At 43.2% G+C, this 11,910-nt stretch overlaps 1 protein-coding gene across 1 annotated transcript in view; it reads right to left on the reverse strand.

The window, feature by feature from the left end:
- Positions 1-11,910, reverse strand: part of VIPAS39 (VPS33B interacting protein, apical-basolateral polarity regulator, spe-39 homolog) — a 33,183-nt gene that overhangs the window by 14,994 nt on the left and 6,279 nt on the right. Inside the window, exons 3-9 of the mRNA XM_015418357.1 lie at positions 10,114-10,210; positions 8,961-9,101; positions 7,718-7,756; positions 5,455-5,519; positions 4,864-4,920; positions 2,698-2,790; positions 1,470-1,503 (exon numbers count right to left, since the gene is read on the reverse strand). Coding sequence (XP_015273843.1) covers positions 1,470-1,503; positions 2,698-2,790; positions 4,864-4,920; positions 5,455-5,519; positions 7,718-7,756; positions 8,961-9,101; positions 10,114-10,210 — 526 coding nt within the window. The remainder of the gene's footprint in view (positions 1-1,469; positions 1,504-2,697; positions 2,791-4,863; positions 4,921-5,454; positions 5,520-7,717; positions 7,757-8,960; positions 9,102-10,113; positions 10,211-11,910) is intronic.

Here is an 11,910-nt window from a genome sequence, read left to right on the forward strand (position 1 = left end):
CTCACATTCTATATCTGTGCCTTTGAATTTTTGTGCCTAAGTGTAGGACTTTGCACTTCTCTCTATTGAAATTCATTTTGTCTCAGCCCACTGTTGCAGCCTATCTAGATCATTTTGAATCCTGACTCTGTCTTCTTCAGAATTAGCAATCCCACCCAGCTTTGTGTCATCTGCAAATTTGATAAGCATCCCCTCTATGTCTTCCTCCAGGTCATTTATAAAAACATTGAACACCGGGCCCAGGACCAGTGTTTCCTCTAAGCTGAGTTAGTGTGAGCTAGCTCACAGTTTTTTAGCCTCCGGCTCACACATTTTTGTCTTCGCTCAGGAAGGATGGCTCCAGAGCAAACTAATTTATGTAGCAGTCAAATTGCTGGCTCACAGCTTTAATGCCAATAGCTCACAAAGTAGAATTTTTGCTCACAAGACTCCACAGCTTAGAGAGAGCATTGCCCAGGACTGAGCCCTGTGGCACTCCACTCAAGACTTCCCCCCATGTAGACGCAGAGCCATTTACGAGCACTCAATCTCTCCTATTGTACTGAGGGTCATCTCCTAGTTGTACTGCATGGCCTAGGGGTGATGAGCAGCTTCTAAACTTTCTGTAATCTCATTGCTCCAACAAGAGCAATATTTTCACACAGGAATTGTGAAGTTAATTAATTCACTGGCCAAACTGAATCCCAATATCTTTCTCAAGGCAATGTTTCTGCTGCAGAAAAACTGCATTCTCCTAGCAATCACACTGACAGTATGTCCACTGAAATAACCACTGCCACATGAAATGGAGTTGCATAAATGTTTATTACCTAGAATTTTGCTGGTGAGGAAGAACAACTCCATTCCCCACCTCATGACTAATGGATACAGGCTATGGCCATTTCCTGTGGCAAGGCTGCTCCCCAAACAACCCCAGTGAAATTACCCTTCTCCAGTTCATGGGGACGGCAAATTTTACTGCAGGCACTGAAATCAGTGTGAGCACAGATGGCTGTGCTGATGATGGAGAGATACTATTATTTCAGTCTCCTGGAAAGTCTGCTGACCTGTCCTGCTCCTATGGAAGATACAGAGTTTGTAATCTAACTTTTATTTTATTAATATAAATATTTATATCCTGGTCTTCCGCACTCCCACTTAGCGCAGCTTACATCACACGTTTGTATAATTGTGGCAGAAAGTTCTGTCCAGTCACAGCTGACTTGTGGCGACCCTGTAGGGTTTTCGAGGCAAGAGACAAACAGAGGTGGTTTGCCATTGCCTGCCTCTGCATAGCAACCCTGGACCTCCTCGGCGCTAACCAAGGCTGACCCTGCTTAGGTTCTGAGATCTAGCCTGGGCCACCCAGGTCAGGGCTGCATAACTACAGTACAGCACCATACATATTTTTTTGGGGGGAAATACCGGAATAAAATATCAACCAAAGTAGCCCACGCCACTGAATCTAGTCACTTCACAGCCACACGTACCTTTTTTTAAGGTTCTCTTCAGAAATACTAGAACCTGTAAGAAAGCAGACAGACTCCTCAGCTGAGCTGGTTCATCTCCACCAAAGTCTTGCACTATCATTGGGAAAGGCAGCTTAGTGGCACTCAAGTGCTTTTAAGGCCTCTCTAGCACCACCCCTACTTTCTGTCATTTTGCTGCCTATTTTAAATGTAAAGGTAAAGGTTCCTTTGCTTGAAAGCCAGTCGAATCCGACTCTAGGGTTGCAGTGCTCATCTCCGTTTCAAAGCCGAAGAGCCAGCGCTGTCCGAAGACATTTCCGTGGTCATGTGGCCGGCATGACTAAACACCAAGGTGCACGGAACGCTGTTACCTTCCCACCGAAGTGGTACCTATTTATCTACTTGCAATTCCTTGCTTTCGAACTGCTAGGTCGGCAGGAGCTGGAACTAGAGACGGGAGCCCACTCCATCATGCGGCAACCCGGGTCTCAAACTGCTGAACTACTGACCTTCAGCATCTTAACCACTTGAGCCACCGCAGCTCCAGCTGCCTATTTTAGCACTGGACTATTTACATCCGGGAAACAGTAGCACACAAAGCACAGAAGACACGTTCCTTTGCACTCAGTAGTCTGGGAAAACAGCTACACAAAGGTTTGCGTCCTAACAAAAAGGACATACCACAAAGACTGAGCACCTTTGAGAAATGATTCAATACTTCATTTGGTTAGCTATTTTGGAAGGACTGGGTTTTATTATAATTCATGTTTTAATCTGCTCTTGGCATATGTTGCCTTCATTTTTGATGATCAACTTGGAACTGATGTCACCGGGCACATAACAGAATAAGAGACCCATCTCCTACAGACACTAAAATCAGCGGTTCATGTAACCCACAATGACCAGCTCCCCATGGGTTCAGGGAGAGGTCTTGCTTATCCCACTTCCCAAGACCTCTTAGCAGGGGATCAATTCAAGTGCAGCCTTATACCTGCAAAGCTTGTTTACAGGTGGGCTGCACACACTAGCATACGGTATTTAAATTTAGGAACATTTCAGGAACATACTGGAAAATATTCAAGGGGCTTCAAAGAGCCCATTTACAATCCATATTCTTAGAGGCAAGCTGAGTGGGTGCCTGGGTACCAAGAGGCATCCTGACATTTTCAGTGCTCAGTGAAGCTGGCTTCACGAAATCAACTTCCCCATCCATAAACCTCCCCTTATGCAAGATCACTGCAAGACTCACAGCTGTAATGACGTTGCCATCGTGTCCTGCAACAGCTTCGTCCAGCAGCAGCAGCTTCTCCTGCAAGGAGTGAAACCTCTCCAGTGGACAGACCTGTAAGGGGACAATGTTAAATGAAGAGGGTGCGTGCAATGGAGCAGAGAGGCACCTGGAATACCTGAACCACAGTGATGGCTGCAACATTCGTGGCAGAGCGACACCTGGATAGATATTCGTATAAGCTACTCTCCCTGCAATTCAGGGACTCAAGCACACCAGCACAAGCCATTTCTAGGGGCCTGTATTGGACACAATTAAAATTCCCCTGAACGGCTAGCAATGTGATGCTGTGCTCATGAGTTTGCTTTTTGCGAGTGACTGCTGACTGCAATGCAGCTATTATTAGAGGCTTCTGCAGCACAAATCCTCGTTCCAGCAGCTTTCAGAGTCTCTCAGTCCTTCTCAGCCAACTGCAAGACTCCCCAGATAGACAGCAATATATGAGAGATCACAGGAAAAGCAGTTATGGCCAGGGTCCAGCTAAGGGTCCGCCTTTCCCCGCATGTTCCCTCAAGGGCACTACGGTCGGGGAGTCAAAATCTCCTGGTAATTCCAGGCCCCAGGAATATCAAATTTGCTGTCACCAGGGCCAGGGTGTTTTTGGTGGCGGCTCCTACCTGGTGGAATGAGCTCCCAGAGGAGAACCAGGCCCTGTGGGACCTTGTGCAGTTCCGCAGGGCCTGTAAGACAGAGCTCTTCCGCCAGGCTTTTGAGTAGGAGCCGCTGCCACCATTATCTTCCATCTCCGCACCTCTACCACCACTCGTGGGCATCATCGGGGTGCGAGACGTTCCTGGATGAAGATGGGATGACAGTGCTGCTGGGATGTATGTTGTTGGTCTGGTATTAGTAACTCCAGAACCCCATCTTGCAATTAAAGACCCATGTGACCTTTAGAGCACCGACACTTTAGTGTATTGTATTGTATTGTTTTATTCTGTTTTTACTCTTTTAACTTTGGCATTCATGCCTCGTTGTTAGCCGCCCTTAGTCTTTGGGGAGGGCGGGATATAAATCCAAAAATAAAGAAAATTAAGAAGAACCAAAATACAGCTGTGATATAATTACTCAGTGTAGCATTGTATAGTCAATCATATTGTTTGCCAAACACATTCACATAAACATACATGCAAGGTTATAATGCACAAGTTTTTTAAATAAAGCACTTGTGCAAAAGTTCACTTCTAATTATTTCCTTATCAGTTTCTTCTCATGTATATTTAGTCCAAGCGTAGCAACTGTCAAGGCTTCCCAACGGGCCAGCTAAAGATCCTCATTTCCATCCTTTCTCAAGGTAAACCTGGCAAACTGCTCTCGTCAGATTTGTTTGTAGAATTCTATTACACAACTTCAGTCCATCTCAGTGTAAAGTTCTTTGCTGTAGCTTAGGGATCCTTAGCTGGCCCGCGGGGGAAGCCCCATCCGTGCCAATGTGCCTGGCGTGATGACATCACCTAGAGGGGACGTTTCTTGTCCTAGCCTCCAAAACTACCTTCTTAAACACCTTCCATAAGTCCCATTTTAGGCAGCCTCCTGAGTAGAGTCAAACAATATGCATAAATTGTTATTTATTTATTTATTTATTTATTCGATTTGCTATCTTACACATATTTACATCGCATATCAGCTTATTGTTTCTGAAAGTAGTTGAGATGAAACTGTGCAACACTCCCTCCCCAATCCTACAACAGTATATTATTTCCCTCTCCACCTACCAGCAAAAGAAGGAATTCCTTTCAGGATCCTTGGATGCTTTCTTAAAATACCTGCTCTACAGCTGGTCGAGCCATAATCCCCTATCCAATAAAGACACATTTCCATTGTGGGTCAGGGACTGCTACTTCTGCTATAATCATCCATTAACTCTGGAAATTTATACCACCCTTTTTTCTTCCAGACCACCAGCTGCAGAGAATTCTGGAAAGCCACTACAAGCCATATCTTTATGCTGATATGCATTGGTATAAACAACAACAGTGTGAGGAACAATCTGACAATACAGTCCTCAACAGAGCTAAACTCTTCTAAGTCTCCTGAAGTCAATGGGCTTAGAAAGGTATAACTCTGCTTAGGAAGACATAGTGAGTACATACAGCTTCTCAGACGCAGTGATGGAAGACCCCGTACCTTGCCCCTTTGCAGCCGCCTAACTGTCTCTTTAGGGCTCCAGACACTGTTGTAGTCCTAAAATGTAAGAACACAGGATGCCTTTAACATCTGAGAGGCCCTCATTCATGGGGTGACAAACAGCACATGGAAGGAAGCTGAATAACTGCACATAGATATCAACTGGTGTTGGCTGCCTTCTGATCCGGTTACACATTCAATTATCTTTACCACCCATTATTTACACCAATAAGAATTAAAACGTCCACCACTGGATTCTTCCTGACACAGTAAAGCCCAGGAGCAAGTCTCTTTCCTCTCTCTTCCAACCACTACTAATCGTGCAAAGGCTCTCAAAAGGTTGGAAGAGAGTTCAGCCTCCATGCCTGGCCTCTTCCCTCTATAAACTCTGTTTCTTTGCAGACTGTTAAAGCAAGCAGCCAGCGATGTATTTTTAGTGGGTATCCAGCAGACAGACCTTGAACAAGAAGATGAAGCAAGGATATCCAACAATCATGAGATACACCTGCTCAGACAGTGTTTGACTACTCCATTTCAAATTTCCTTTCCCCATCATGTTGTCTTTAACCCACACACTCAAAATGCACCTACCTTGTACTCTGCTTTTGGTCTGCGCAGTTCTGGAGCATAATTTTTAACTCCTGTGTCAGTGAGAGCTGTGTTGGAAAGGACAGGATTATTTAATTATACATGTCTATCCCACTTTTCAAACCCAACTTGAGTCCATGAGGGAGCTTATAACTCAGTAAAACTTCAAACAGAACCACCATGAAAAACTCCTACACCTTAAAAAAAACCCGACGAAATCACAATAAAAAATAATAATTCTGGTTAAAACTGAACACATACACATTAAGCAGCAGAACTTTTGAACATAACCCCAAAGACCTGGGGAAATACAAGGAGTTACCATCTCCTCTGTAAAGACCACAAGAGAGCTAGCAGCATAAGGGAGAAAGGCACAAGGATGTATTCATCTCAGAGCCTGTTCTCAGTCAGCAGCCTTCCCATTTCTGCCCATTGATTTCAGGCCTTGAACAGAATTCTGGCTAGAGAGGACCTGTGGTGTCCAGGAAACCCCAGAGAGAAGAAGTTTGCATAGACTATCAGCTATAGCCAGTTTGGTGTAGTGGTTAAGTGCGCAGACTCTAATCTGGGAGAACCGAGTTTGATTCCCCACTCCTCCACTTGCAGCTGCTTGATGATCTGTTCTCTCAAGGACAGCTCTGGAAAGAGCTCTCTCAGCCCCGCCTACCTCATAGGGTGTCTGTTGAGGGGAGGGGAAGGGAAAGGAGTCTGTAAGCCGCTCTGAGACTCCGAGTGAAGGGCGGGGTATAAATCCAATCTCTTCTTCATAACCAAGGAGATGGGAGAGATGAGGTGGATTTCTGTAGAGAGAAGCATCCCATTGAAGTGAACCGAGGATCTTGAGATCATATCTAGAGATATAAAGGGCCCAGAAAAAAACTGAAAAAAATTGACAGGGAAACATGTCCCCCCCCCCAGCTCTTCTTTCAATTTTTCCAGTGGAACAACTGGAAATTTTGGGGAGTACTGAAAAAAAACTCCAATGCAACATTTTCTGTTTTAGAATGAGTGAAATGCTTTTTAAAATGAGAAGAAGAGGAGGAGGAGGAGATTAGATTTATACCCCGCTCTTCACTACCCGAGGGAGTCTCAGAGCAGCTTACAATCTCCTGCCCCTTCCTTTACCCACAACAGACACCTTGTGAGGTAGGTGGGGTGAGAGAGCTCTTTCAAGAACTGCTCTTTCCAGAACAGCTCTGAGAGAACTGTGACTGACCCAAGGTCATGCCAGCAGCTGCATGTGGAGGAGTCGGGAATCACACCCAGTTCTCCCAGATTAGAGTCCGCGTCCTAACCACCACAACAAGCAAGGCTGGCATGCTGTAGGCACATACAGTTCTTAAATCCAAGGTGCATTTCTGCACTAGAAGAATACCTAATCTTCATGAGGGGAGTATGCAGGGATTTCACTGCTTCTCAAAAGTTCCATGTCTTTTGTTATCCGTTTAACCTGATATGGTTGACCTTTTTTCTTCTCCCACAAACCACTGTGACACATTTACCCACAGACCAGATAAAAACTAGCTTATTGTCCTAACTTTCAGGAGGGAGAAAAAAAGATTAGGAGGTAGGGCAGAAACTGCATCAAAGCCTCAGAGGAAAAGTTTCATTGAGAACTTAGTTCTCGCTAATGAGACAGCAAAAGTTAAGGTATATGTGCTAAGATAGCATAGGGAGCTTCATCTTGCAGCTTTCTCTCAAGTATTGAGTATATCTGCAATTTTGCTTGTATAAAACTATGGCAATTACAACTTCTTATCCCCATAAATATGTCAAATGCTGCAGTTTTATGTGATAGGTAAATTACAATTGATGTATTTTATATTGCTAAAGCAGTAAAATTAGTTTAGGTTTGATAGGACAGTAAGTACTGCATAATTCCCCCCAAAATCCCCCCCAAAAGTGCTTGTATATTCTAACAGTCAGCTCAGCTAAATCTGAAGATACTTAAATCTGGACATACTGTGGGGAGGGAATACAGGGGAAAGTGAAGGACCTCCCGCAAGTCCTTGCAGGTTTCCCACAGTGCAACTGGGCCATAGGTTTCCTGGAGAGAGAAGGTCAGGGGAAGGGAATTAGGGAAAGCTGAAGACAGAGGGGCAGATAAAGGTAGGTTGGCTGGGGGGGGGAAAGAGAGAAGGAAGCAGGAAAAGGGGAAAATCTATGAGAGCTTTCAAGAAAGAGAAAGAGGATATGAGGAGAGATGGAAATTAGATGCCCCCTGTAAGTCCGTGGGTCCTCCACTTGTAAAAATCTAAATACTTACCATCAGATAGTGACTGAAAACTCCCATGTTTGTTTCTTCCTGAAAGAAAACACAGAAATATTTCCATTTCCTTATACCTGAAAAGCATCATTTAGCTAGGCCTACATACAAATGATGGATCATTTTCAAGGACATTCACACAATATATACCTCCTTCCCAAATGTTTTTGTTTGTGAGTTCAGGACAATTTCCTACCGGAAAGCTAAAGGCTGAAAAGATGATGGAAGAGGAACTGCTCCTTAATTATGTCTGTGCTTTACCTATTCTATTAACTCTTACACCAGGCTGTACTCCCCAGTTCATGTAGGTAGAGCCACAGCTGGGAGAGGGGAGTGTTTCCTGTGCTTTCCCCACTCCTGTCTGCTATGTGTGACATCCACCAAGCTGTATAGGGATACGGTGTGGCTTTTGAGATCAGGCACTACATGAATATGCCCCAGATGTGTTCGTATGCCTATACTGACTTGCTTAATATATAATACAGGAAGAACGGAAGCAGATGGAACAAAATGTAGGCCCACTTGGGAATGGGGAATTTGAGTTTAGCAGCACTGAAGTGCAAAGTTCTTGTAGGCAGCTCTACTTTCTTCTACCAAACGGAAGGCTGTCGTGCAACACAGTGAGGAACTTAATAAAGAAGACTTGGAAAGCTTTCAGCTCAGACATTTCTCCAAGGAGTTGTGGAAACTGTACCTTCAAAAGGTGAACAGTAAGCCTGTCTCTACAACACAGGAATGTGTGCATGCCAAAAGATGTAAATTCTATGCTATCCTCCTATCAGACTGAAAAATTAGTCATGAAAAAAAAATTAATCTAATTTCAACTGCTGCTCTGTGAAGGCTTGAAAGTATCAACTGTTAATACAACTTTACAAAGAGTACCTATTTTTTTAAAAAAAACTGACAAATGATTAACACATTACAACCCCACCTGGCTAGATTAAAGCATCCCCAATGGTTGCAGGCCAGCCACCAGCCAGGGCCCCTGCCTGCCCCCCATCTTGAGAGGTTTCTGAAAAACTCTCAAGCCTCTGAGACACAGAAAGAAAATTCCACTATTGCGGGTTAATCACCAAGAATGTTCACTATGCATATTTGTCCAAATGAGACTCACGGATGCTGTAATAAAAGACAGTGTCAATCACTAAGAACATAAGGGATATGGAGATGTCTTTTTTAAACTGGGCCCAAAGGTCAGCCTCCTGGTGCCCAGTTCTTAGGTTTCTATACAGGGAGATTCTACCTTTGAAAAAGCTGCTTAGCGAGTAGGAAGAGGCTTGTTTGGGGAAAGATGCAGCGGAGGAAGAGCTCTTTTGCGGGCCCAGATCACTTCCTTCTGGGGTACTGTTGGCAGATGCAGTCTCTTTGATTGACCAGGAAATGCCTATGATGGGGGGTGGGTGGGGGAGAGAAAGAGCATAACCTTTAAAAATTCTCTTAGCAACTATGTTTATTACATAGATTTCAGACATTTATAACCTGCCTGTTCTGCTATCAAACCCTGAAGGCAACTCACAACAACAAATTATAAAAACCCACACTTGAAATCCTACAGCAGTGCCCAGATCTTGTCACATTGTGTGAACTGGGATAATGCTAAACTTGTCCAATTTCTTTCCATGTTCTAGAGGAAAATCAAAAGTTGAAGTGAAATGAAAGATAATCGAGAAGCCCCATCAAAGTTTGGAGCTCTTAAATTCATCACTTTTAAGTGATGATGTGCACAACAGCAGGGTAGTAATTTGAGATGTTTACATGTCCATAGAAAAACACAGCGGTGCATGAAGGACTCAAGTTAAACACAGCAAAGCAGTGGACCATGAACTGCAGAGACTCTGACTCCGGAAAGAACCTCTTTGTGCAGCGGAGGACAAAAGCACCTATCATGTCTAGTTTCCTCCATCTGGATGGGAAGATGATTGATGACAATAGCCAGTATTCCTTTTTGCTTACTAAAATTATAGATATGCAAAAATAGAACAGTAAAACAATATTTTAAATTAGGCCCAGATTCACGGTGTGCTTTACAGCCCTTCAAGTTAAACAGAACGCTTAGGCAGGATGTTCAGCAGAACAGAAAATTAAACTGAGAAAAACAATGCTTAGAGGATAGAGCATCAAACCCTATCTCAGTCTTAAGAAGAGAGTGTAATCAAGGTCCTGTTTGGATTTTTCTCTCATCAAGTGGATCACCAGGATTACCTTCTGTGATCACTTTTAGTGACTCCATTCCCTTCATTTGTCTGTCCTTGCATACTTTCTGCCCGGGAATGAAAGAAGGGTGGACAGAACTCAAACACATTTGACTGAGAGCTAAACATGAGTATCAGTCCAAATAATTATGCTTTTGTACATATCCCCCTCCCCACATCCACTTCGGGTTCCCCTGCACTTACTGCCCACGGGCTCCCCACTCCAGCTGAACTTCTCAAGATCATCGTCATCATCTACAATATCTCGCAGGCTGTTTACTGCTCGCTTAGATTCCTTCAGCTGCAAACAAAACCAAAGTTAAAAGGAGGGCAGCCTCCATTTCTCAAAACACAGTGCGCGCTTTGTTGGCAAATAACCTGCACTCCAAGGTGCAGGTGTGCAAACTACATGGCATCACTGATTGCTCAGAAACTATAAAAAACTAACTATTAGATTCATGCCACGTTTCCAATAATACTTCAGATTTTCAATGCTATCCTATTATTACAGTATTTTATATGGAAATCATACAATTTTGTAATTTGAAACATTTTGGCAAGAAGCCATTTCAGAAGGAAGACTAGTGGAGAAAAATAGTTCTTGGGACTAAGGGCTAACAGTAAGCTCTGTACTTTTGCACAGCATGTAAATTCTGCCTTCTGAACACTACAGTCTTCTGCAGACACTTTTCCAATGAGTCTTCACAACCACAAGGGCTATAAACTTTTTTTTTTGCTAATAGATTCCAAAACACAGTACATGCCTCTCATGTTTGTTACACAAACATAAGAGCCCTGTTGTTCAGATCCATGGTTCATCTAGCTCAGCATCTGGTTTCACACAGAAGCCAACAAGTGCCCTGGAGCAGGGATGTCAAACGTGCAGCCTGTGGGCCAGATGCGGCCTGCACAGGGCTCAAAACCGCCCCCCAAGAAGCTTCCTTCTCCTGCTTCCTTTACTAGGGCTGCTCCTGCAGCCACACCGTAGCTTGCTTCCCCCCCCCAGCTCTCTCAGAGGCTCTTCACTTCCTGCTTCCTGCCTCTTGCCTCCTTTTTTTGGTAAACAAACTTTTTATTTTCAATAGGAACTTAACATCCAACAATATTCATTTTCATTTTCCCTTCGTTTACCCCGTTCCCCTTACCTCCCCTTCCTCCTGTGGCTTCCCGCAATGCTTCCACCCTTCCACCCACATTATAATACGTCGTCAGTTAAATCATTTTTCTTATTACTACTGTCTCCAGATAACATCAATTAACCTAATATTGTTCTAAACATATTAAATTTTGTTTTACATCCCAGTTCTTTTCCAGATATATTTTAAAGTCACTCCATTCTTCTAAAAATACGTCGTCTTCCTTATTACTCAGTTTTTTTGTAATTTTATCCATTTCAGCCATGAACAGAACTTTTTGTATCCAGTCTTCGGTCTCTGGTACTTTTTCATTTTTCCAAAATTGTGCATAAATCATTCTTGCTGTTGTTATTAAGTACCAGAGTAAAGTTTTTTTCGTCGTGTTGACTTCTTCCATTTTAAGTCCCAAAAGCAGAATTTCAGGCGCTTTTTTAAAAGAGCATTTCAGTATCTTTTGCATTTCACTGTGGACCTTTGTCCAATAGTCCACAGCTTTTTCACATGTCCACCACATGTGATAAAATGAGCCCTCATGTTTTTTACACTTCCAACATTTGTTTGACATATTCTGGTTCATATTTGCAATTTTCTTTGGGGTCATGTACCACCTATACATCATTTTATAACAGTTTTCTTTAACATTGGTACAGCCCGATATTTTAATAGAGTTTTTCCACAAATATTCCCAGGTTTCAATATCAATTTCTTTGTTCATATTAATAGCCCATTTTATCATCTGCTCTTTTACTGTTTCCTCCTCTGTATACCATTTTAACAACACCTTATACATTCTAGAGATATTTTTCCCCCTCTACTCTCCCAAACATTTTCCATTTCATTTTTTTCCTCTCTAAAACCATAGTTT

The sequence above is a fragment of the Gekko japonicus genome, unplaced genomic scaffold, assembly GCF_001447785.1.
Source record: "Gekko japonicus isolate JY-2015 unplaced genomic scaffold, Gekko_japonicus_V1.1 scaffold3, whole genome shotgun sequence".
In the NCBI taxonomy this organism is placed as follows: domain Eukaryota; kingdom Metazoa; phylum Chordata; class Lepidosauria; order Squamata; family Gekkonidae; genus Gekko; species Gekko japonicus.